The sequence below is a fragment of the Boleophthalmus pectinirostris genome, unplaced genomic scaffold (genome assembly GCF_026225935.1).
Source record: "Boleophthalmus pectinirostris isolate CB_2022bp ecotype Guang Dong unplaced genomic scaffold, ASM2622593v1 HiC_scaffold_6, whole genome shotgun sequence".
Taxonomy (NCBI): Eukaryota; Metazoa; Chordata; class Actinopteri; order Gobiiformes; family Gobiidae; genus Boleophthalmus; species Boleophthalmus pectinirostris.
The window spans coordinates 32,961,001-32,987,768 of record NW_026571447.1 but is presented as its reverse complement, the minus strand read 5'-3'; the positions used below and the strand labels follow the sequence as shown (position 1 = coordinate 32,987,768).

At 40.5% G+C, this 26,768-nt stretch overlaps 1 protein-coding gene across 2 annotated transcripts in view; it reads right to left on the bottom strand.

Annotated features, from left to right (window-relative positions):
* The window catches only part of atp1a3b (ATPase Na+/K+ transporting subunit alpha 3b), a 50,752-nt gene extending 28,737 nt beyond the window's left edge, over positions 1-22,015 (bottom strand). Inside the window, exons 1-2 of one of the 2 annotated variants that reach the window (XM_020940589.2) lie at positions 21,557-22,015; positions 21,383-21,470 (exon numbers count right to left, since the gene is read on the bottom strand). In XM_020940589.2, the coding sequence (XP_020796248.1) occupies positions 21,383-21,388 (6 nt within the window). In that variant the 5' untranslated portion in view covers positions 21,389-21,470; positions 21,557-22,015. The remainder of the gene's footprint in view (positions 1-21,382; positions 21,471-21,556) is intronic. The other variant, XM_055164282.1, reaches the window with a different exon arrangement.
* Between the last annotated feature and the right edge of the window lie 4,753 nt (positions 22,016-26,768).

The window sequence follows — 26,768 nt, the reverse complement described above, 5'->3', positions numbered from 1 at the left end:
TTACCAACAGAGTAACATCAGCTCCTCTTTTCTATTTCATATTTTAATTATTATTTCATTTCTTTATTTTGACACTGCCTTTTTTGAAATTTCCTTTTTATATATATATTTTTTGTTTTTGTTTTTATAGCCTGATCTATTTTTTTAAGAGAGCGTGCATTTAATAAAATTCTTCTTCTTTTTTTTTTTTTATTGGAATACCAAGTTAGGTGATGTTCCTGAGAAGAACTGTGCGCCCTCTAGTGGCACAAGTGTACTATAACAATAATAAATACTGAAGAAAGTATTCAGTTTAGATTTTAAAATAATATAATCATGAACGGTCTGTGTACCATTCCTTCTTTTGAATTTCAATTAAGAACGAATAACAATAAAATGGGAAAACAGTTTGTTATTTCATTATCCTGCTTTAGTGTAAAAAAAAAGAACAGATTTCGACTTCTATTTCCAGTATTTAATTTAATTTAAAGTTTATTTCAAATTACACCAATCAAAAACTGTCTCGTTGCATATTTCAATTTTGATATTTTATTCTCTCTGGTTTTTCACGTCGGAAGTTCTGCTGCGAGAAGAGAATAAAATATCAAAATTACGAAATTGAAAATAGGCACGATGACAGTTTTTTGACTGGTCCGAAATCTAAAAATGAAATAATGACAATAAAAAGTTGTTTTCTCATTTTATTGTTGTTCATTCTTAATTGAAATTCAAAAGAACATATGGTACACGGACCGGGAATGACGCAAAACTTACAAACGAACATAGTATTAGAAGAACGCACTGCGCACGCTCTAGTTCAGAACGACTAAAACAAACAAATACTACACAAGTAAGTCACAGTTTAAGATTTCTAAAGTATTTCAGTAAGTCAATTGAGATTAAGATGTCAAATAAAAGGATTGTAAACCTTATTGACCGATTAAGTTGTTCAAACCGCACAGTAGACAAACACAAAAGTCAAACGGAGCAGTAAAGTTCACAAAGCTGCTTCTGTGTACAGTGGAGTGATTTTAATGCCGCGGTTGCACAACTCATGACATTCTTAACAGACTTCAGATGCCCCGGATAAACAGGTTTGGACCAGTCGCTATCCACTTTCATGTACTTTTACTCTGCACTGATCTTTAACAGTTGAGAATCTGCACCGCTGCACAGATCCGAGCTTTTGTCTGAGCGATAAGAGAGAAGTGTCAGGGCACGAGGCGGTAAATATGGGAGATTTCATAATGCAGTTTGTGGTTTCTCTGATTTCAGATTTGTTTTAGTTATATTATTATTTAGTATTGTGTTTAAAGTTCACGTTTTAGAGGAATTGACAAAAAAAAAACTGAAATATGAACTGACAAACTAGTACAAGAATCACATTTCAGAACATTGCAGCTTTTTTAGGCAGTATAATTAAGTAAAAGTTGTTGTTTGTGGAGGAAATTATACTTAAAAATATACTTAAATATACTTTTATACTTCAAAAATTGGAGTCTGTGTAACTACTGGCCTATGCATTATGGGGGTTAACATAAATATATACCAAAAAACCAAACACACATTAAAAAAGAAAAAAATACACAGGACAAAATTTGGACTTTCTTGAATAGTTTGGATAATGACAGTGATAATACCAAAGAAACTAACTTTTTTTTCTTTTTTTTTTGGTACCATTGACGTCAAAAGTGGCGTAGAGTGTTTGAAAATACAAAACAAGCAGCCTATTGTACAAAGAGTGACAGACAGACAGACAGACAGACGGAGAGAAACATGCACAGGGCGTGATCCATGTGCTAATAAACCCCAACATACAAGAGCAGGTGAACAAGCAAGACCAGGCACGAGCTGACAGAGAGAGAGAGAGAGAGAGGATGGAGGGAGGAGAGGAGAGGGAGAGAGACAAGAGAGAGGGAGGGAGGAGAGAACATAGGAGAGGCAAGAGGGGAGTAACGTAATAGGAGAGGAGAGAAAATGAGGAGAGGGAAGAAGAGGGAGGAAGCGGGAGAGAGGAGAGGGGAAAGAGGAGGAAGAGAGAGAGAGGAGAAGAGAAGAGGGGGAGAGAGGAGGGAGAGGAGAGAGAGAGGGGAAGAGGAGAGAGGGAGAGAGAGAAGAGAACATAGGAAAGACAAGAGGGGAGTGAGGCAAGAGGAGAGGAGAGAGGAAGCAGGGGAGAGACCGGAGAGAGAAGGAGGGAGGAAGAGAGAAGAGAACATAGGAAAGACAAGAGGGGAGTGAGGCAAGAGGAGAGGAGAGAGGAGGGAGAGGAGAGCGAGAGATAGCAGAGGGAAAAGGAGATAGGGAGGGAGAGGAGAGGAGAGAGATGGTAGGATGGGAGAGGAAGAGAGGAGAGAGAGAGAGAGAGGTGAGAGTGAGGGAGGAGAGAGGTGAGAGAGGAGAGAGAAAGAGTGGGGAGAGAGGAGCAAGGGAGAGAAGGAGAGGAGAAGAGAGGAGGGGAGAGGGAGGGAGGGAGGGCAGAGAGTAAGAGGAAGAGAGGAGGGACAGAGGGAGAGAGAGGAGAGAGTGAGAGGAATAGCAGAGAGAGACGAGAGAGATGGAGGGTGGGGAGAGGAAAGGGGTGAGGAGGAGAAAAGAGGAGGAGAGAGGGAAGGAGGGGAGAAGAGAGGAGGAGGAGAGAGGAGAAGAGGGAGAGAAGATAAGAGAGATAAGAGAGGAGTGAGGCAAGAGGAGGGGAAGGGAAGGAGAGGAGGGAAGTAGAAAAGTAGATCTAGACCAATTTATTGTTTAGCCGATTGATCGAACCGATATTTGCGCTTTTTAATGCATTGACTATTGCCCTTAAATCTCCAGCACAGAACGATATTTTGCTTGGGTCGAGCTGCAGCTTAAAGAATATGCAAAAACATCAATTTTTATATTTTAGCGTAAAAATATAACTGCAAAAAATGAGACGACACTGCTCTTTTGTGGTAAAAATGGGCTGAGTTTGTTCTAAATGGATCAAAACGGCGTTACATATCGGCCCAAAAAATATCGAAAGTTAACACTGAGCAATCGGTATCGGCAAACCAATACCTCATAAGAGAGAAGAGCGAGGGAGGAGAGAGGAGAGGAGAGAGGAGAGGCTGCACGGAGCCCTAACTGATGCAGTGGAAAAGTACTGAAGCTTCTGTCCTCCGAGACACTTCTCTGAGTGAGAGAGAGTGAGAGAGAGAGAGTGAGTGAAAGAAAGAGAGAAAAACGAGTTAGAGAAAAAGAGAGAGAGAGTTAAAGAAACAGAGAGAGTGTGTACCAGGCGAGCGAACCAAATGAGCCTTTACTGTTTGGAGTGACTAATGCTGCCCTACAACTTCACAAATCCACTGACGACTAAAAGTGACAGCTCCATTGTTACATCAACACTTCTGATTTCAGCCGTTCCCCGACGCGATAAAGACGAGGCCTGGGTAAAGAACGAGACTGTGACAACACGAAACACGAACAATAGAACAGATCCTAAAGTTAAAGCAGTTCTGACCAAGACTAACTCAAGATCTGTGACCCCCCAGCAGGACTGAAGGACGGGCAAATACAAAAGACGTCTTATTTTAATCTTATTTTTTAATCAATCGATCAAATTTCACTTCAAATGACTGAATTATGTTTGATTTATTTTGTGTTGTGTTTGGAAAAATAGTATTTGTTGTCTTATTTGAGGTGAATTTGTGTATCATTCGTTCGTTTTTCAAAATAAAATCAAAAATAAGAAAAAAAAAAAAAAAAAAACTGAAAACAGGACTAAAACAGGTCTAAACCAGATCTGAACCAGGACTAAACCAGGATTAAACCGGTCTCAGTCCCGGTCTCAGTCCCGTTCTGGTCCTAGTCTGGTCCCAGTCTGGTCTGGTCCGGGTCTCAGTCCTGGTCTTATTCCCATTCTGGTTCTAGTCTGGTCCTAGTCTGGTCCCGGTCTCAGTCCTGAGCACCCAACAGTCCAGGCCCATCCCGACACTCCTGGTTCAGTCCTGGTTCAGTCCTGGTTCAGTCCTGGTTCAGTCCTGGTTTAGTTCTGGTTTAAGACTGAGACCGGGACCAGGACCAAGACTGAGGCTGGTACTGAGATGGGGACTAGACTGGGATTGAGACCAGGACTGAGACCAGGACTGAGACTAGTTTAGTCCTGGTTTAGTCCTGGTTTAGACCTGATTTAGTCCTGGTTTATACCTGGTTTAGTCCTGTTTTAGTCCTGGTTCAGTCCGTATGCGGCGCAAAAGTCCGGCAATGGAAAGAACATTTTTTTCCATTATTCATTTAAACACAAAATTGAAAACTGAAAAAAAAAAAAACACAAATCATTATCTGTTTTTTTCATTTTGGTTTTGGAGACAAATAATGAAGAAAGAAGTCGTATCGTAATAGTTTTTTTTTTGTTTTTTTTCTTATTATTTTTGCTATTATTTTGAAAAACGAATGAACAAATGACGCACAGATTGAAGTGCAGGTCAGTATGACTTAATAATAAGATGCATTTTTTTAACAAGAAAAAGAACGAAAAACCATGAACGATCAATATTAGATAAACATACATTTGAAAATTACTTGAATTTGACTCTTGAAACAATTTAAAGTGACAAAACATTGAAAACCAGGTTAAATATAGATTGAAATTTACATCTTCAGTTTTCAATTTCAAAACATATTATAAAAAAGTAAATTGCATCCGTAAATTTAGAGTCCCAAGAAGCGCTATACCAGAAATGTTTATGTTTTATTCTTATTTTAAGTTGATTCAAAGCAAAAATGATGGTTTGAAGTCTATGGTGATCTAACATGACTGAATGGAAAAGGTTACGTAACATATTTTGAGGATTAACGTCTGAATTTTGTACATGAGCCAAACAAAACCAATATATTATTTATCATGTGGTTATCCAAATATCTGCTCCTTCTGTCCCAGCCTCTCCTCTCTCCTCTCTTTCTCTCCTCTTCCACTCCCTCCTTTCACCTGCCCTCCGCCCACACGCCCACGCGCTCTGCCTCTCGTGCCCGCCGCCGTTTGCCTAACAAAGCAGCGCCTACAGACAAGTGCCCACAAGCTGAGACGGATGAGAGGGTGTGAATGACGGAGCCGTGCCCTGGGAACAGGAGCTCTCAGCGGGAGGCCGGGGCAGGGGCATGGCAGGTGCAGACGGGGCAGATGGGGTTATTTTCTAATTAAGTTTTAGAAGAGCGCTGTTTCAGAGTTTGACTTACACACTGAGAGATTGCACAGGCTGGTTTACAGAGTCTGGATACTGTTAATATCATCAAGAGGAATTTTAAGTGAGAGCACAAATAGCTTCAGTTGTTTTGGTAGTGACCGGGGTGGGCAATATTCATACCACGAGTTTCTAAAATTGTTATCATAATTTTTATATACTAACAATCTTTGCTTATAGTGGACATTGAGTTAACCAGTCGATCTTTTAAGAGTTTTGAGATAAACTAAAGGTTTCTCTGCCTAAATATTGAGGGGGGATTATAGAAAACTGTCATGTCCAGGATCAAAAATGAACTCAGTAGGAGTTAGTTTAGTGTAGACTGTAGTAAACACACACACCTGGAGTTGTGTTTTGTCTCATTTGCACACGTTTGAGTAACACTTTATGATTGGTTTATCTACATCTCCAAAGCTCAAAATGCTCTGTTCCACTTTGTGATGTCATGATGTGGTAGTTTTCAACATTTTTAACAGCTACAGTTTACTTTTTGCTCACTAGAGATTGATAATTCCAGGGCTGAAATTATCCAAATGATTCTAGTGAAGGTGTGTGAAGTTTAAAAACACAATGAAGCACTTCCTGTACTACCACATGACATCACAAGGTGGGACGGGGTGTTTTCTGTTTGTGTTGAACATGTGTGAATGAAACAAAACACAACTGCGAATACGTCTGTGACGAAGAAACACCATTATAACAAAGATTATGGTTCAAATAGCGTAAAATTGTCCATTTAAAATGGAATTAAAGATATCTGCTTCTCTGATTGGTTAAATCCACCTGTCACTCACTCAGATCGCGACAGAGATTGACCAATAGGAAGCATGAGTGGTTAAAAGTATACAGGCTTATGTATGTATGTGAGTATGGAAATGCATTAAAGGTGCATTGTGTAACTTTTCTAGTGTGTAGGGGACAGAGATGGGACCAACTTGCTGTTTATCAAGTCTCAAGTAAGTCTTTGGCCTCAAGTCCAAGTCAAGTCACAAGTCAAAGACTGGCAAGTCCAAGGTGAGTCCCAAGTCAGTGGTGTTCAAGTCCAGTCCCAAGTCAGTGGTGTTCAAGTCCAAGTCGAGTCCCAAGTCCAAGGTGAGTCCCAAGTCAGTGGTGTTCAAGTCCAAGTCCAGTCCCAAGTCCAAGGTGAGTCCCAAGTCAGTGGTGTTCAAGTCCAAGTCCAGTCCCAAGTCCAAGGTGAGTCCCAAGTCAGTGGTTTTCAAGTCCAAGTCGAGTTCCAAGTTCAGTCCCAAGTCTTTGGTCATTTTCCCAAGTCAAGTTTCAAGTCCTTAAATTGGTAACTCAAGTCTGACTCGAGTCCAAGTCATGACTTTCAAGTCCCCCACCTCTGCGAATGCGACACCTTCCTGTTTCCATGGAGATATTGTTGTTTTGCTCGGAATGTTTCACAGTATGGTATTAAACATATATACGCTTAATTTTGTTATTCTACTACAACAGTTTTTATTGAACCTCTCCACAGATCTGACCTGTAACTAGGCCTGGTGATGCAGCGTGCTCGTTTCCATGGAGATAGTTACATTTACTGCCATACTGCGGAACATTGCAAGCAAAGCAATAACATCTCCACGGACGTAAACAGCGAGATTTCCTATTCTACACCGGAAAAGTTACACAGTGTATCTTTAAAGAGAAAATCAGTGAATCAAAACATGATGCCGTATGAAAATAATCTTTCTAAACACCTGTTGTTTTCACGAGCTGTGATACACTGAGGACAATTGAAAGTTGACGACCGTTGACACGAGGCAACAGAGGAAGTCTAGAGTTTCCATAACACTGCCTAATCACTGGACTCGCTGATAACGCTCACAAAAGCTGCTCCATCGGCCACAAAACGCAGCACAGATTGTCAGATTGTTTTGTGTTCGTTATGGAGATGTTATCAGAGGTGAGAGTGTAAGGACCAAACCAGAACTCAACCAGGTCTGGAGTGTGATTTAACCAAGACTGAACCAAGGCTTGACGAGGAATACACCGCACTGGGACAAAACCAGAACTAAACCAGGACTAAACCAGGACTAATCCAGATCTAAACTAGAACCAGGACTAAACTAGAACTAAACCAGATCTAAACCAGGACTAATCCAGATCTAAACTAGAACCAGACTAAACTAGAACTAAACCAGATCTAAACCAGGACTAATCCAGATCTAAACTAGAACCAGGACTAAACTAGAACTAAACCAGATCTAAACCAGGACTAATCCAGATCTAAACTAGAACCAGTACTAAACCAGACCTAAACCAGGACTAACCAGATCTAAACTAGAACCAGGACTAAACTAGAACTAAACCAGATCTAAACCAGGACTAATCCAGATTTAAACTAGAACCAGGACTAAAGATCTAAACTAGAACCAGACTAAACTAGAACTAAACCAGATCTAAACCAGGACTAATCCAGATTTAAACTAGAACCAGACTAAACTAGAACTAAACCAGATCTAAACCAGGACTAATCCAGATCTAAACTAGAACCAGAACTAAACCAGACCTAAACCAGGACTAATCCAGATCTAAACTAGAACCAGGACTAAACTAGAACTAAACCAGATCTAAACCAGACTAATCCAGATTTAAACTAGAACCAGGACTAATCCAGATCTAAACTAGAACCAGGACTAAACTAGAACTAAACCAGACTAAACCAGGACTAATCCAGATTTAAACTAGAACCAGACTAAACTAGAACTAAACCAGATCTAAACCAGGACCAACCCAGATCTAAACTAGAACCAGAACTAAACCAGACCTAAACCAGGACTAATCCAGATCTAAACTAGAACCAGGACTAAACTAGAACTAAACCAGACCTAAACCAGGACCAACCCAGATCTAAACTAGAACCAGAACTAAACCAGACCTAAACCAGGACTAATCCAGATCTAAACTAGAACCAGGACTAAACTAGAACTAAACCAGATCTAAACCAGGACTAATCCAGATTTAAACTAGAACCAGGACTAAACTAGAACTAAACCAGACCTAAACCAAGACTAACTCAGATCTAAACTAGAACCAGTACTAAACCAGGACTAACCCAGAACTAAACTAGAACCATGACTAAACTAGAACTAAACCAGACCTAAACCAGGACCAACCCAGATCTAAACTAGAACCAGAACTAAACCAGACCTAAACCAGACTAAACAGGACTAATCCAGATCTAAACTAGAACCAGGACTAAACTAGAACTAAACCAGATCTAAACCAGGACTAATCCAGATTTAAACTAGAACCAGGACTAAACTAGAACTAAACCAGACCTAAACCAGGACCAACCCAGATCTAAACTAGAACCAGAACTAAACCAGACCTAAACCAGGACTAAACCAGGACTAATCCAGATCTAAACTAGAACCAGGACTAAACTAGAACTAAACCAGATCTAAACCAGGACTAATCCAGATTTAGAACCAGGACTAAACCAGAACTAAACTAGAACCAGGACTAAACTAGAACTAAACCAGGACTAAACCAGGACCAACCCAGATCTAAACTAGAACCAGAACTAAACTAGGACCAAATCAGACCTAAACCTAACCTAAACTAATTTAGTTGTAGTCCTGGTTCTGTCCTGTCTAGTGTTGATTTGGTCCAAGGTTTAGTCTCAGTTTGATCCCCAATTTTGATGTGACCAGAACTAACCCATGGATTAAATCAAGACCAGACCAGGACTGAAAGGAACCAGGACTAAACCAGGACTGAACTATGGCCTAAACTAGAACTAAACCAGGAATAAACCAGGACTAAACCAGGACTGAACTGATCTAGGATTAAATCAGGACCAAACTAGGGCTGAACGGAACCAGGACTAAACCAGGACTAAACCAAGCCTGAACTATGGACTAAACCAGGACTGAACTAAACCAGGACTGAACCATGGACTAAACCAGGACTGAACCATGGACTAAACCAGGACTGAACCATGGACTAAACCAGGACTGAACTAAACCAGAACTGAACTGATCTAAGACTAAACCAATCTAAATCTGATCTAGGACTAAACCAGGACTGAACTGAACCAGGACTATATCAGGACTAAACCAGGATTAAACCAGGACTGAATTGATCTAGAACTAAACCAAGACTGAACCATGGACTAAACTAGGACTAAACCAGGATTAAACCAGGATTAAACCAGGACCAAACCAGGACTAAACTAAACCAGGACTAAACCAGGACTATACCAGGACTATACCAGGACTAAACCAGGACTAAACCAGGATTAAACCAGGACTGAATTGATCTAGAACTAAACCAAGACTGAACCATGGACTAAACTAGGACTAAACCAGGATTAAACCAGGATTAAACCAGGACCAAACCAGGACTAAACTAAACCAGGACTAAACCAGGACTATACCAGGACTATACCAGGACTAAACCAGGACTAAACCAGGATTAAACCAGGACTGAATTGATCTAGAACTAAACCAAGACTGAACCATGGACTAAACTAGGACTAAACCAGGATTAAACCAGGACCAAACCAGGACTAAACTAAACCAGGACTAAACCAGGACTATACCAGGACTATACCAGGACTAAACCAGGACTAAACCAGGATTAAACCAGGACTGAATTGATCTAGAACTAAACCAAGACTGAACCATGGACTAAACTAGGACTAAACCAGGATTAAACCAGGACCAAAACCAGGACTTAAACTAAACCAGGACTAAACCAGGACTACCAGGACTAAAGGACTAAACCAGGACAAACCAGGATTAAACCAGGATTAAACCAGGACCAAACCAGGACTAAACTAAACCAGGACTAAACCAGGACTATACCAGGACTATACCAGGACTAAACCAGGACTAAACCAGGATTAAACCAGGACTGAATTGATCTAGAACTAAACCAAGACTGAACCATGGACTAAACTAGGACTAAACCAGGATTAAACCAGGATTAAACCAGGACCAAACCAGGACTAAACTAAACCAGGACTAAACCAGGACTATACCAGGACTATACCAGGACTAAACCAGGACTAAACCAGGATTAAACCAGGACTGAATTGATCTAGAACTAAACCAAGACTGAACCATGGACTAAACTAGGACTAAACCAGGATTAAACCAGGACCAAACCAGGACTAAACTAAACCAGGACTATACCAGGACTATACCAGGACTAAACCAGGACTAAACATGTCCCAAAGTACATCCAGTCCCACATCACTCCTCTGAGCCCGTGTAACGTAATGAGCCGTGTTCCTCGGAAGGAAACAAAACCTGGAGTCTGGAATTACAGTCGTGGCTCTCACATCTACAAAAACACAACAAAACACACAACACACACGCAACAGCAGCACTATATTTACCTGGAAATGACGCAGCGGGGTCAAATATCAAACATTTCAAATATGTTCCATTCATGTTTTAGAATTAGATTATCTCAGATGGAGGGCAGGGAGCAAAGTGACTCATCGGGTGATTCACGCTTTTTACAGAAACGTCCACAAATGTTGACCCTGATAGCTCCTTTTTGGGATGACTGGCTCCACAAACAATCTCCATGAATCTTATGACTCAATACATCTATTTTTTGAGACTTTAACAGCTGATTGTACCATGCGATTTCTAAATATCGGTTCAGACGATATCCTGGAAAGATGAGATCATGTCATAATGTTTAAATTTTTACTTATACAAATTTGTTCTGGTGTTATTTAAAGGAATCAGTTTTGTTTTATTTTATTTTGTGTTTAAAGAAAATAAATGCTGTTTTCATCTTTCTATTGGCAGATTCTTAAAGCTTCAGTATCGAAATCGGTATCGGAACTGAAAAAGCTGGATCGGTTCAAACCTATTTTAAACAATCGGGACAATAATGAACTGTTTGCAGGCTTGGGAACCTAGTATGTAATAACAAGCACTAAGTCCATTAGGGCTGGGTATCATTAAGTTGCCGATACGATACATATCTCGATACACAGGCCACGATACGATACATATCTCAAAACAGTGAACTTTCAATTCGATACGATATATTTTAAATCGATTCGATACAATTCAATAAAAAAATAATGGCTAAATCATGGCTGTGATACTAAAAGTCTTTGTTAAACCACTTTTTGAGCCAAATTCATATGAAACACAAACATTTTAATCATCAAAACTGTGAAAATGTCAAATAAACGAGTTTCCTTTCACTAAACAAACAATAAAACTGTAGCACTTGAGTAAAATATACCAAAAAATACTCTTGGTGATATATTGATACAGCACCCTACGATATTGATACTGTCTCATCACATTTAACGATACAATATATCGATATTTTGATATTTTTGCACACCCCAAATGTCCATAGATATTTATTAGTCAAATCAAATGTAAAATGATAAACAAAAGGTCAGATATTTGCACTTTTTACCACACTAATTGTACAGTAGAAGCGAAATACATATTTGTTACTTTTATCCAGTGTCATTCAATTTGTAGTAAAACAGGGTTGTAGATGAGTTTGTAAAAATAAATAAAATAAATAAATAAATAAATGAAGTAATTAAAAAAAATATTGATAGAGCTTATCAGCCATCGATTTCTCTGGATTTAAAACAATCAATATCTGCATTCGTCATGAAAAAACAAACAAAACAAAAAAAAAAACACATCCGTTGACTTCTAAACAAACATGTGGAGTAACTCAGGTGTCTAAGGTGTCAGGGCTGAATTTATCTAAAGTTACCTTCAGCTCTGGTCATTTACATGTTCAGTAACACGTGCACACACACCACAACCGAACTGGAACTAAACCAGGATTAGAACCGGACTCAAAACAGGATGATGACATATGAATTCATGTAGTAAGATAGTGTCGTAATGATTTTACTTAAACAAATGTATTCTTGCGTTATCTGAGGGATAAACAACAGCTACAAAACACATTTGGATCAGTTTTGTTTTGAGTTTAAAGGAAATAAATGCTGTTTTCATCTTTCTGTCGGCAGATTCTTAAAGCTATAGTATCGAAATCAGTATCGGAACTGAAAAAGCTGGATCGGTTCATCCCTATTTTAAACAATCGGGACAACAATGAACTGTTTGCAGATTTAAGAACCTCGTACGTCATAAATGTCCATAGATATTTATAAGTCAAATCATATGTAAAATGATAAACAAAAAGGCTGATATTTGTATTTTTTTGCGTTACAGTAGAAGCCTACATTTTGTTACTTTTATCCAATTTAATTCAATTTGTAGAGAATCAGGGTTGAGGATTAGTTTGTATTAAAAAAAAAAAAAAGTGGCCATTGGTTTCTCTAGATTTGAATTAATCATCTGCACTGGTCATGAAAAACAAGGATACAAGGATCCTGGGCGGTGGACATATGAATTGATGTAGTACGAGAGTGTCATAATGATTGAATTTTTACTGAAACAAATTTATTCTTGCGTTATTTGAGGGGTAAACAACAGCTACAGAACACATTTGGATCAGTTTTGTTTTGTTTTATTTCGTGTTTAAAGGAAATAAACACTGATTTCATCTTTGCACTGGTATTGGTTGATATCGGTTATCGGTATCGGAACTGAAAAAAAAAAGCTGAATCGGTTCATCCCGATTTCAAACTATTTGCAGGCTTAGGAATCTCTTACGTCATAAACAAGGATTATGTCCATAGATTTTTATTAGTCAAATCATATGTAAAATGACAAACAAAAGGGACGATATTTGCATTTTTTTTTACCACACTGGCGATCAACTTGAATTGTAGAGTAGAACCCAATTACATATTTGTTACTTTTATCCAATTTCGTGCAGGGATGTGGATGTGTTTGTATTAAAAAAAATATATATCGGTAGAGTTTATCAGCCGTCGGTTTCTCTGGATTTGAAACAATTGGTAAAAAAACAAAACAAAACAAAACAAAAAAACATCTGCTGACTTCTAAACAAACATGGAGTAACTCAGGTGTCTAATTCATCTAATGTTACCTTCAGCTCTGGTCATTTGCATGTTCGGTAACACGTGCACACACACACCACAACTGAACTGAAACTAAACCAATATTAGAACCTGACTCAAACCAGGACCAAACCAAGACCAAACCAGGACGAATGTCAGCACCGCCTTACAATCTCCACTCGTTACCACGGCGCTATTTGGTTCCCGAGCTCTATAGATATGTGCTTTGTGGTCTGCTCTTGACATGAATTATTCTGTAGACACTCCCTTGCGAACGCTAACAACCTGCTCTTTGCATTGTGTTCCTGGAGCCCGTCAGGGGAGCGTGTTTTGAGGGGGTTACCATAGCGACCGCCACAGCGATCGGCATGGTGACGGAGCTCCGAGGATCCCCTGATGTGAGCCGACCAATAATTGATGCATCTGTAACTGGACACTGTATTCACTGCTGGGTAAAGGAAAGACGCAAACCACTAACACGTTTTTACAAGAATCTGAAGACAGTCAGCAGATTCTGTGGTGTAATCGATTAAAAATATATATTGATTAAAGGTGCGGTATTCAGCCTTTTGGTTAGAGTTGCTTGTATCCATGGCGATGATTTAGTGTTGCCTTAAATGTTTCACAATGAGGTATTAAACTTACTGTATCTGTCTTGTGTTTATTCAATTCTAATGTTTTGACTGCAAAATCAATCACCTTAAAAAACAGTCATTCTTACAGAGATCAGTGGTCGCCTTTCCACAGACCTGACCTGCAACTTGCCGTGGTAGTTTAATAGACTTGTTTCCATGGAGATTAGGGGTGTGCAAAAATATTGAAATATCAATATATAGAATTATTTAATGTGATGATACAGTATCAATATCATGAGCTGCTGTATCAATATATCACCAAGAGTATTTTTTGATATGTTTTACTAAATTATTCTGTTACAGCACTACAGTTTTGTTGCTTGTTCAGCGGAAGGAAATGTGTTTATGCAACATATTTGACGCATTCACTGTTTTGATGATTAAAATGTTTGTGTTTCATGTTCATTTTGCTCAAAAAGTGGTTTAACTTTTAATATCACAGCCATCCCGCACACCGTCTTAATGTCATCAATGTATCTAAACCATTTAATTATGCTTGATAAATATTGGTTATGAGCAGAATTAAATACAAATTTGTTTTCAAAAAGACCCACATATAAGTTGGCATAGTTGGGTGCACAGACGACCCTGTAGCAGTACATTTTAATGACCAGAGACATGATATTTGCTCTCTACGTTTCTGTGGCATTGAGCATGTCCCCCTCCACCCAGAGGAGGGGACGATGACCGCATACTTAAACAAAGGGAAGCATTTTGGATTCACACTCTCCAATCTTTAGCTCCTAAAGGATCAATGACGATTTTAATCTTAGCATCTTTTTGTAAACATCAGTTTACATCATTAGGACTCTTGTTTTGGGTGGGCTGTATATGGGCTACAGCTTAAGATTCATTGTGTATATATATAGATGTGTATATGGCACGACAACATTATTTTATAGTTGGGTGAATGTGTACTTTGTCTATATGTATCCATATATTCTTCTTACTTTTCTAATATTATTCTATGATCGTTATATGATGATTTCATTATTATTATTTGTATTATTATTACACTATATGTTGACTGTCTTTGTTTTTTGAATTATGGGGTTCTGTGTGCACTGTTTCTTTATGACCTGTCACCCTTGGGTGCTTGCCACACCCTATTTAAGATGGCCACTTGAGCTCTCATTCTGTTTGCCTGACGAAGGCCTAGTGCCAAAACGTTGCACGGTTTGTCCTAATAAATTTCACAATTTGCAAGTAAGACGGTGTGTGGGATTTTTCTGTATGTTCTGGGGCTGCTCCCTCTCCTCCAACGCACCCGTCTCTAGTAGTTGATGTGCGAGGCTCTCATTCTCTAAACAGCCATGACTGAGCTTTTTTTTATTTTTTATTGAACCCTATCAAATCTATTTTACATATATAGTATCAAATCGAGATATGTATTGTATCATGGCCTATGTATCAAGATATGTATTGTATTGTGGCCTGTGTATCAAAATATGTATGGTATTGTGGCCTACGTATCGAGGTGTGTATCGTATCGTAGCCTATGTATCGAGGTATGTATCGTATCATGGCCCATATATGTATCGACGTATGTATTGTATCGTGACCTGTGTATCCAGGTATGTATCGTACCGTGGCCTGTGTATTGAGATATGTATCGTATCGTGGCCTAAGTATCAAGATATGCATCAGATCGTGGCCTGTGTATCGAGGTATCAATCGTATCGTGGCCTGTGTATCAAAATTTGTATCATATCATGGCCTATGTATCGAGGTATGCATCATATAGGCAATTTCTTAATGATACCCAGCCCTAATGGGGACAGATATGTTTAATGCCGCACTGTGAAACATTCCAGGCAAAGCAATAACATCTCCATGGAGAAAAGCAGGTGCAGGACTCTACATCAGAAACGTGACATAGTGAAGTCCACCTGTATATTCATCTAGTTTCTCTGCAGCACCTTTTAAAACATGCATGCATTACATATGAATATTATTTTCTTTTTTTTCTTTTTTACATATGAACTTTTGAAATTTTAACTTTAATCAGTCATGTACCAAATGATTTTTGTGAGCTTAAAGTCAGGTTATAATGTTATCTTGTGAAAAATAAAACTGGTTTATTATTCACAAATGATTCTAGTGAAGGTGCAGAAGTTCTGTGTTTAATGTGTGAATGAAATAAAACTCAACTTAAATTCTGTTTGTGATGAGGAAACATTATAACATCAATCAGAAAATAGCAAAATACTGGCTCTTTAATGTGAGGTAAAGGACCACGACAGCACAGGATCCACTGTTTTAACATGTTTGTCAAATTGCTCTGTGTACGGTGTCCCAATAAAACGTTAGTGCAGACAGGGAGTGCCAAACTATGTTCAATTTGCCCGGACAAGTTGGCTACAGATTTTCCACGTGATCTGAGAACCGCACAAAAAGGGAAGGTGACGTCAGTGCAGAAGAGGAAGTGGTTTTATAGAGGAAATACAAGAGTCATTTAAAAAAAAAAAGACCTGAAAATACACCATGTGATGTGATATTGACTGTTCCACCCACACAAAAACAACAAATCAGCTTTTGTGATCGTTTTGTGCTCACGGCTGAATCGGCCGTTACTCAGATGATTTTGAATGTTTGCGACAAGATAATCTGAAAAAGTTTGGTTATTTAAATGTCCTCTGCAAACAAAAATAGAAGCAGGACTAAACCAGAACTTAATCATGACCAAGAATAAATGAGAACTAAAGCAGAACTAAGTCTCGATTTATTCAGGACTAAACCAGGATTAAACCACAACTAAACTAGGACTAAACCAGAACTAAACCAGGATTTAATCAGGACTAAAACAGGACTAAACCAGAACTAAACCAGGACTAAATCAGAACTAATCGAGGATTTAATCAGGACTAAACCAGAACTTAATCATGACCAAGAATAAATGAGAACTAAAGCAGAACTAAGTCACAATTTATTCAGGACTAAATCAGGATTAAACCACAACTAAACTAGGACTAAACCAGGATTTAATCAGGACTAAAACAGGACTAAACCAGAACTAAACCAGGACTAAATCAGAACTAATCCAGGATTTAATCAGGACTAAACCAGGATTAAACCAGGACTAATCCAGGACTAAACCAGAACTAAACCAGGATTTAATCAGGGCTAAACCAAGATTAAACCACAACTAAACCACGACTAAACCAGAACTAAACCAGGATTTAATCAGGACTAAACCAGGACTAAACCACAACTAAACCAGGACTAAACCACAACTAAACCAGGACTAAACCAGGACTAAACATGTCCAAGAGCACTCTTCTGAGCCTGTATAAATATCTTGCGGTAATGGGATCTTGTTGAGTGGGCTCGCATCTCCACAAACCTGACTCCTATTTATTCTGGAAGAGCGCCCCCTGCAGTTAGTTTCCATGGAAATATTGTTCCTTTGACAACTCTTCTATGGTATGAACTCACACACTGTCCCAGAGTTTGGTTTTAAAGTTTGTATGGCAGCTTCTGATGATTCTCCAATTCTGACTTATTTTGGTGGGATCAAATCAAGATCAGAAAATATGAATTATAGTTTTACACAAATCAAGAAACAATCTGTGAAGAAAAGTTGAAAAATATGTTGAAAATTACAGAAAGTAGAGTTCTATTTTAAAAGTTTCATATTGACTCATTATCATATTTGAGATTTCTATCCAAAACTTCATCACAATTTACAATTTACAAAAAAAAAACACCCACATTTTCTGATACTTTGAACATTATTTCACCAAAAAAAAAGGTGTTTTATTATAATACTATTTGTCAAATAATAATCTCTGTGTACATTAGAGGAGTTTTCGAAGAGTGTACTACATGGTTGCTCGGTAACAGTTATGTAATTTCCTTGCACGTTGTCAAGTACAGAAGTAAAATTTGAAACCTAAAATATCGTAAAACAAGTGGCTCAAATCTTATATATGAAGATCGTAAGTGTGTTTTGGTCAAATAATTACTCCAATTTGTCATAGGCACTTCTTTAATTATTATGCAACTGAAGTACCAACTCCAGAAAACGCAGTGTTGCTTTATTTATTATTTCTTTAATTATTATTAGCTGATTATAACTATAGTTTGGGTCTATATATTCAGATGAACTGTCCTGGAGCTTGTGGCTGGAAGTGGGTGTCTGTGGGGAGTCGGAGGGCACAGGGGACGAGGAGACCAGGGGACAAGTGGAGGAGGAGGAGGAGGAGGATTATCCCGTGTCCTGTGATCACGGCTCTGGATTAACACAACGCCGCCTCTTTCTGTTGGTTCAATGTGGACTCTGGCGCTGTCCACTTCCTCTTTGCTTTATTAATTCACTTCCACTTCAGGTTCTCTATCACCTGTCACTTCCAAGTCACGTTACATTCACAAAACAGAAATGAGCCTTTCCTGAACGGCTTTAGAATGAACTTGAGCTGTATGTACAAGTACAAGAGCACAGATTAATATTTGACCATAAACCACTGTGGAACCGACCTGGACACTGTGGGGCTACACAGATATAAGACCACATTCTAATATAAATGTATGACCAGATAAAAGCTTACACACTTGTACCTCCACAGTCACCTGCCCCCCTGCTGCGTCGTGTCCATCTGTCCGTGTTTCCTCTTAATCTGCCTCTTTCTCAGACCTGTAGTTTGATTCCCCCACTGTCCACTAGGAGTTGGCACGGCTCTGCTGGAGTCTGTAAGCTGCACTGATTTAGGTGCACTTTAAATTAGAACTGTAAATCTTATTGTGTCGAAGAGTGTGAGGCCGATGCAATCCACTCTGACAGAGTACAACTTCTCTCATCTCAATAATTAGGCCCACATCTCCAGGACAACGCCATAAATCACCACAGTCATTGTTTACGGCGCAGCAGCTGAATCACTCTTGTTAAAGAGACCATCAACACTTTCCTCTGGAAAAGTGTTAGCTCTGCCAATCACTCGTCTGCACTAATTCTCCAGGAGTCCTGTCCAATGAAATGTGACCTTTAGCATTTCTTAGCTTGTGCTAGCCAACAGCAGCATAAAGGCTAACTGTGTGTGCTGAGACATTAGCCAAACCCTGTTCTTCTCTGTGTTCTCCTAGAGGACAGTGCGCTTGTTACAGTGCATAGAAACGATCAGACCCAGAGGACAAAAGGACAATAGAGCGATTGAATGGATGACCTCTGCAACCCCTGAGACACAAGCTAACAGCTCACAGCTGCAACTCAGCACCAGGAGCACAGTTCATGGGTGCACATGTTTAAACGAGTTTGGAGTTTGTTAAACTGTCACATTTTTATACTTTGACTCTTTTCCAGTGCGTTCATGAGCAGCTCCAGGTGCAGTCAGGAGGATGCTGCAGTGTGCAGCTCTCAGGCCCAGCCTCTGCAGAGGCAGCATCTCTGTACCTGAGCACAGCTATGCAGAGCTATGCACACTGCTCTGCATACAGAGGACACCATGTTCTACATAGGTGTATGTTCTTATGTAATTACTCTCCTAGGGTCCCATCACTGTGGAGTTTCTCCTCTCTCCTGCTTGAGAGCCCTAAAAGCAGGTTAACCACAGCCAAACTCCTGTGACCTTCTAAAACCTTCACACTTTAATCCTCCAGTCTCTGGGGCATCGACACACCTGCACCACCCCCACCCCGACTCCCACCCCGACCCCCAGCCGACCACACAAGCCTTTAGTCAATGTCCTCTGAAGATCATCCACCCTGCTCCATCTCCCTGCTCTGCCCCATCTGTCTTCTGCCCTGATAACCAATCCCACAAAGCAGCCATAGGAAACAGGAGCTGTGGTAATGTGAGCCGCTGGTCATTATCCAGTAACAGGATCCAGCCCTCCCTCCTCACTGCAGCACAGCACCTGCAGAGCCTGGGCCTGTGCACAGCCCACACTGGAGCACATGTGTGAAGGTGAACACATGTCCTGCTACGTGCACGGCTCTTCAGATCACATTTCCACAGACACTGGTCCTGCTCTTGTCTCCTCACACAGCTCCTCCGCACAACACTTATAATCAAACCAAGAGGCTGATGCACATTCTCAAAGGCTCTTTTCATCCCTGTAGATTCTCTGCTAGTTCCTCTACATCCTCACTTAACCCTTTTCTTTTTACGTGCTTCCCGGTATCAGCCTATCACAGCGCTTTATTGGGAATTTCCACCTCAGAGGCCCCGCCCCGCGTTTGACGCAGAAAACCGTCGCAAGGCATGTCCCCTGCGGATCCGGTAGAGGACAGCTCTGGTGCATCTTGCACAGGGCCAAGGGTGAAAATGTAAAGATATTGAGCGTCATTGTCATGGCCACCTTAGGGCTCAGGCTGAAGCTGCGTTCACAGATGCTTGTGTGATGCTTACGTCTCTTCGCTTTGACAAACTTTCATGCGGCAGCCACATGCGTAAGCACTTTTCTACTGCCGTCCCGTTTGACGCAGTAGCCGCTGAAATAGCAGCCTCTGCTTTCTCATCAGTCACAAGTGTGACAGCGACATCTCTGCTCCGGTGTCCCGTCCGCCTCATCCTGATGCTGTCACCGGAGTGACAGGGTCTATCCGGGATACACCGCTCACATCTCGGTCTGTCAAATGCCACCACACCGTCGCAGTAACTCAAATGTAAAATGAAATCTCAGTGTGACGGATAGCTAAGATCACCGGTCTTTAAACCACAAACGACGTCATTACGTCGAATTGAAGTTTATCAAAGATCATGTGAAGTTTACGCACAATTCTATAAAACAAACTTCATTGTTTATGCGCACAGGCTGCATCGCCCGCGTCCCTTTAATCACTGTTTGCAGAATCATGTTAGCTGGAAACCTCTGTTATGTCACAAATTCAAGAATAAGCTCGCGGCGAGTCTCTAATTCGGGTAACCGCATTATGACGCACGGGTAGCTGATGAGACGTTTCCAGCATCAGTCGCAAGGACGAACAGAATCCTGCTTCCCCAAAGTTCAGCACCTCATTTACGGCAGCAGAGCATAAAGCAGGGCGCTTACGGCACCCGAGGACAGAGGCAGACGGGGCAGCGGTTCCATGGAGGTCACAGCGCATTGCGCGCATCCATCTCTACGGCCCATGTGCGTGTGTTTTTGTGCCTTTCATATGTAAAGGATAACGCGGTATCTAATTAAAAATTAAGTATGATTGGCAGTTGCTACACGTGCACCAGTGTTCCACCCCGTAGAGAAGCTCAGTGTAGGATTAAACAGATTAGGTCTGTAACGGCCGGCAAGGTTACAGTCAAAGTAAGGCCTACTCTAATGTACATCCGGACAACCTCCAGAGCGCAGAGGACCTCCCATCCGAGACATCTGCACCAACTTTGTATTATGTTTAACATAACGCAGTAGATTTCCACAAAGACAAACACGAGTCATAGCCCAGTTTTTCAGCGGACACAGCAGAGCTTCTAGATTAAAGGAGGCTATTTGTAACCGAGCAATGAAAGTAGAAGCTGCAAGCCTCATCAGTCTGTCGCATTTTGAAAGACCGAGGGAACACACAGAGCCAATGTCATTCATGTGAACTTACATTTCCTCCAAAGAAAATACCCTATATACAGGCTGCGTCTCTGTTTTATGGCCACTTCAGGTGGGCTACGTCGTAGTGAAAAAAGTTCGAACGGATCTTACCCCCATGTTGGCGCAGTCACTCTTCTCCTCTCAGGTGATGCACGGCTTGAGAGGTGTCAGCCTCTACGATCAAAATACAGTAAGGTGCCTATGGGAATAAAAGTGACAGGCTTAAGGTGACGCTTTCTGAGTTTAAAATAAACCACAGTAATTAGTTGTCAGAGTGTTCCAGACCTCTGAAACCGAAGGCGACACTTTCCCAGCAAGTGAGACGTCAAATGAAATGTTGCGGTCTCAAGCGGAGCATCACGCGGGGATGGTCCTGGGCGCTCTGAGACTCTCGTGGAAAGAGCGAAAGGAGAGACGCAGCACAGACCTGCCTTTTCAGGATCTATCTCCCTCCGCGGCGGTGCCGGCTGCCGCAGTACTCCGCACCTCGTGTCGCACCACTCCGCCTTGAGCGCAAATGGGTGATGTGAAGCCCCCCTCGAACCCGCCCACCGCTCAAAATGCGACCATTCCGGGGTCTGAGCGTCTACTCAGCGACAGAAAAGCTAACCAATCGTCGTTATCTAGTTTTGCTTTCAGACCAATCGGGACCAGTCCTGCCCCTCCTGTTTTACTGCAGAGTTCCGAGGCGTGCGGCAGCTGCGTCGAGTGTCTCTAGACTGAGATTGTGTAAATGGACGAACAAGGTTAGACTCTAGCTGTCGTGACTCGTGCCTGTGTTTGTTCCTCTTGTAATGTGTCACTGTGCCGTCACATGAGTCTGTGTAACGCTGCATGTATCAGCACGGTCCCTGGATGTGTCGCGCTCGTGGTTCTTTCATGGGCATGTGCATCTTGTCCCAGCGGCTCTGGGCCCGCAGCACATCTGCCTTACTACAACACTGAAACAAGAACATACACGTGTTCTGCAAACTCTCCAAACTGGACACGACCTAAAGTGTGCACACTGAGACCGTGATCAGTGACAAGCTCCATAATATACATCGTTTTGTGATTATTTGAGGTGCATTTCTTCTCTGTACCAAACAAAAGAGAGTGAGCAGTAAGATGAAGCACGTGCAGAAGGACACACAGATGCATGCTGGGATAGTGTACATGAAGGACATATTATAGACGGCTATGTTGTGTTCCATATGTTACTCATCACGGGATTTAACCCCGTCATGTGATCTTTCTTGAGTACCAATCTGAGGACCTTTAGAATGATGAAAAACTCATCTGTGGAGAAATGACTGCTCACTAAAGGAGAGGTGAAGGTGGAGCTACTGTGGGCTTCTTCACATGTGATCAAACTACCCTTCACTTAGGAACATTTATTCTCTGCATTTGACCCTTTGACCCGTCCTTCAGCGCTGCAGGGTCAGGAGCAGAGGGCGGCTGTGGAGCCCAGGGACCCATAGATGTTGAGTTAGGTCTGGCCAGCAGGAATATCTTGAGGATTAATATAATGAAAGTACCCGTAGGACTGTTTGTGAAACTACAAAATGCCACAACAATACACACTGTGGGAGATATGAAAAGTTTGAGTCTTGAGTAGTGTCTTTGTAGTCCAAAAGAGCTTATTGAAAGTAAAACTACAGTGGTCTGTTCTAATTTAGCTGGGTTTCAGATAACATCACAACACTTTAGAGGCTACTAATATTTTAGTGGAGTGATTGCAAAAGTTCATATTGCTAAATGCAGATTTATGTTGTAAATGTATGTTGTTGCAAGTCTCTGGGTGTAGTCTTTAATAGAAATGATTAGGGATGTAACAATAATCAAAAAATCGTGATATCGTATCGTCAAAATTCTCACAATAATACCGTGGACCATCACAATATATCGAATTACAAGTGTTTTTGCTGAAATTGAGAGTTATGGTGCAGCAATAGTTAACAAAAGACTACACAGACCATGATCCTTTGCTCCATTTCAGTGCAGACTACAAGAAGAAATAATAGTTCTAAGCACTTTTAAGTCTTAGTTTTTTGGATTAAGTCTTGTCAAGGCATTTTAAGAGGAAAAAGCGTATTAACAGTTTTAGCTGTTTAGCCTCCACAGAATATTGCAATAAATATCATACTGTGAGATGTTTATTGTGAAAATATCGTACAGAGAGATTTGGATATTGTTACATCCCTAACTGTGAGCTTTCCACGATATCGCAATAAATATTGTTATTGTTAAACCCCTTAAAATGATCATATTCAACATTTGTGAATTCACTTTTTTGCTATTTCTTTTAAAAATACAACGTAATCCATAGGAAAATCTGCATTTCTGCCCCCAGCTTCATTGCAAAAAACCCCAAATTACCGACAAGTTGCTATGTCTACTTCTGAAATCTCAACCAAGACATTTAGTGGCATATTTAAGCACATTTTTGAAGGGCTGCCATGTAAATTTGCCATCAGAATAATCACAAAATATACAGCGTGTTAATGTATTCACTCATTCATATTCATTTCGTCTGTGTCACCCAACCCTGTGATTATATAAGGACACATAGTCAGGGATTCTGTAACCTTGCGAAGCAGCGAAAACCCCAAAACACCGTCGAACTTTTCAACCAGGAACCAAAATGGCCTCCCCCGCCCCGATGTCATGACATAATACTTTTCTCTTCTTCTCGATCATTCTGTCACTCCTCGCATCCCTCGCTCCACCTGAAGGTAAAGGAGAAGGAACCCCCCTTCCCCCACCCAACCCCAACGCCCGTCTCCTTGGTAACAGCAGCCGGATGACCTTGTGTCTGTGCTTTTGCTGAGTCAGAACATGAGCGATGGGTGAAGCGGGTGCAGGGGGGAAGATGGGAACGAGGAAGAGAAGGAGAGGAGAAGGAGAGATGAAGGAAGAAAAGAGGGGTAGAGCGAGAAATGGAGGAGAGATGGAGAGAGAAGGGAAGACAACACGCAGAGCAATATGTCACGGTGCGGTAACAGCAGGTACATGTGGTCGTAGTAACAAAATGTGTGGACAGTCACTGGACATGTGCTCAGAGCAGCTGCTACACACTGCAAAACAAGGAATAGCTAAAATAATAATTAGAATTTCAAATATCAGTCTGTATTTGAGTAATCTTGACTTTGAAACCCATCGATAATAATAAATGAAATCAGAGTAATGAAAATATAGAACCACCTTTGCCATAATTAACGATTCAACCCAAATATTATATCTTTTGAATACTCATTCATAAATTATCAAAATGTCATTAACTGGAAGCTGAATTTGACGTCACAATTTCAGATGGAGGGGAGGAAGATTCAGTCATAGATTCGATTCGTCAGCCGGTTTCACTTCTTGGAAACCGTCTGACCTCGCAGCATTAGGATTCATTCGCTCGACAGTAGGCGGGTACTTTTTTTTGTTTAACCAATCGCTGCTATTTGGTCGAGACGTTTGTAATTTGCCGGAACGCTCAGTCGTGACCATGTCATTGTCGGCTTCACAGCTCTTCACTGATTGGTCTACAACTTCCGGGGTTTTTGCAAACCGTCCAGTGCAGGCATGTCCAAACTATGGCCCGTGGGCTAAAAGCGGCCCTCAAACAAATTTTTCTTGGCCCTTAGGCTTCCAGGTGGATTGACCCAAATTACCTTGCATCAATGAAAAATTAACTTTTTACTGCAAGTTTTTTTTTACATCTAACTGAATAAAGCTACTGTTTAATATTTAGTGTGTGGTTTTAAGGATCTTAGCATGAATAAAGACTGCTGACTCATTCTAACGTGTTTAAACATGCACATATTTCAATTAGTCACTGTATTGAGCACCAGTCCACAGCCCTCGATCGACCCTCTGCTTCGTCTGTGTTTAGATATGTGGCCCTTGATGAAAAAAGTTTGGACACCCCTGGTCTAGTGTATTCCAATTCCTGACCTAGACGCTGGCGAGAAATGAAATTGAGTGGAGACACTAGGTGGCACCGGCCTGTCTAGAAGTTTCAGAATTTTGAAAGAAATATACAAATATATGCAAATCATATCCACAAATACTGAAGCTCTTTGTTATTTGTTAGGGATTAGCTCCATAACATTGTCGTATTTGTTTTACAGGGTTCATATTACGCTATTTTCGGATCTATGTTATCATGTCGTTTCTTCATTAAGAACATGCCAGCAGTTGTGTTTTGTTTCAAACATGTTTAACAATCCTGCATATTTAGACTGGTCTCTTCTCTCAGACTGAAAACACTAGGGAAATGCAAAAATATTGAAATATATCGTATCGTTCAATGTGATGATACAGTATCGATATCGTGGTCAGCTGTATTGACATATCGCCAAGAGTATTTTTGGTATATTTTACTAAATTATTTTGTTACAGTGCTACAGTTTTGTTGCTTGTTTAGAGGAAGGAAAGTTGTTCACACGACACATTTGACATTTTCATTGTTTTGATGAGAAATGTTTGTTTTTTTATATGAACAACAAAGACTTTTAGCGTCACAGCCATGACTTAGCCTTTATTTTTTACTGAATCATATTGAATCGATTTGAAATATAGTGCACCCAGCTCTAGAAAACACTTAGTTCCACCTTGTGATGTCATGTGGCGATACAGGAAGAGCTCCACTGTTTTTTTTTTTTTAAAACTCCATACATCTTCAGTAGAATCATTTGGATAATTTCAGCTCTGAAATTGCCGATCTCTACTGAACTAAAGGTGAAAGGAGCTCTTAACTTGAAAACTATCGCATCATGGCATCATAAAGTTGACCAGAGCATTTTGAGTTGTGAAGATGTAGACAGACTAATAATAAAACGTGTGAATGAACTGAAACAAAACTCAAAACGGGTTTGTTTCTGAGGCGGTAAAAACTTTTTAACATGTCTCAAAGCTCACAAGAGTCAATTTTACGTAATATATAGGACCTTTAAACTCTTTTCAACTAACGATAATCACTTCTTAAATAATGACACCACTTTCTGAAGCGAGGCATTGTTCAAACACAATCGCAATTCTGTTCATTTCTACTGACAGACATTATATAACTTTGAATAGGCCCGGGAATTACAGAGATATTAGCCATAAACCAGGTCAGCAAATTTACACTGACAGTTAATCAGCAAAATCCACCACAGAATCTGGCCTGTCCTCCAGCACGATGTTAAAACTATAGGCTCTTGAATGCAGACGCAGAGCTCCATCTATCTGAGCGTTTAAACAGCAGAGTGGATGTTCTGCAGGCTATTAATATGTGGCATGAGTCAGGAGTGCAGCTCTAGTCACTACGGTTAAGAGTCAGGGTGTAATCCAGGGCTCTGACTCTGCACGATTCCACTATACTACTTATACTACTTGTCTTTTTTAAGTATTTACACTAAATAGTCAAAACCAATACATTCTAATACTACTTGTGAAACTGTACTGACAAAAGGATAGGGACCTGAATAGCTTTAGAATGATCTGGAGCTGTATCAGACCATGGACCACTCTGGAACCTACCTCC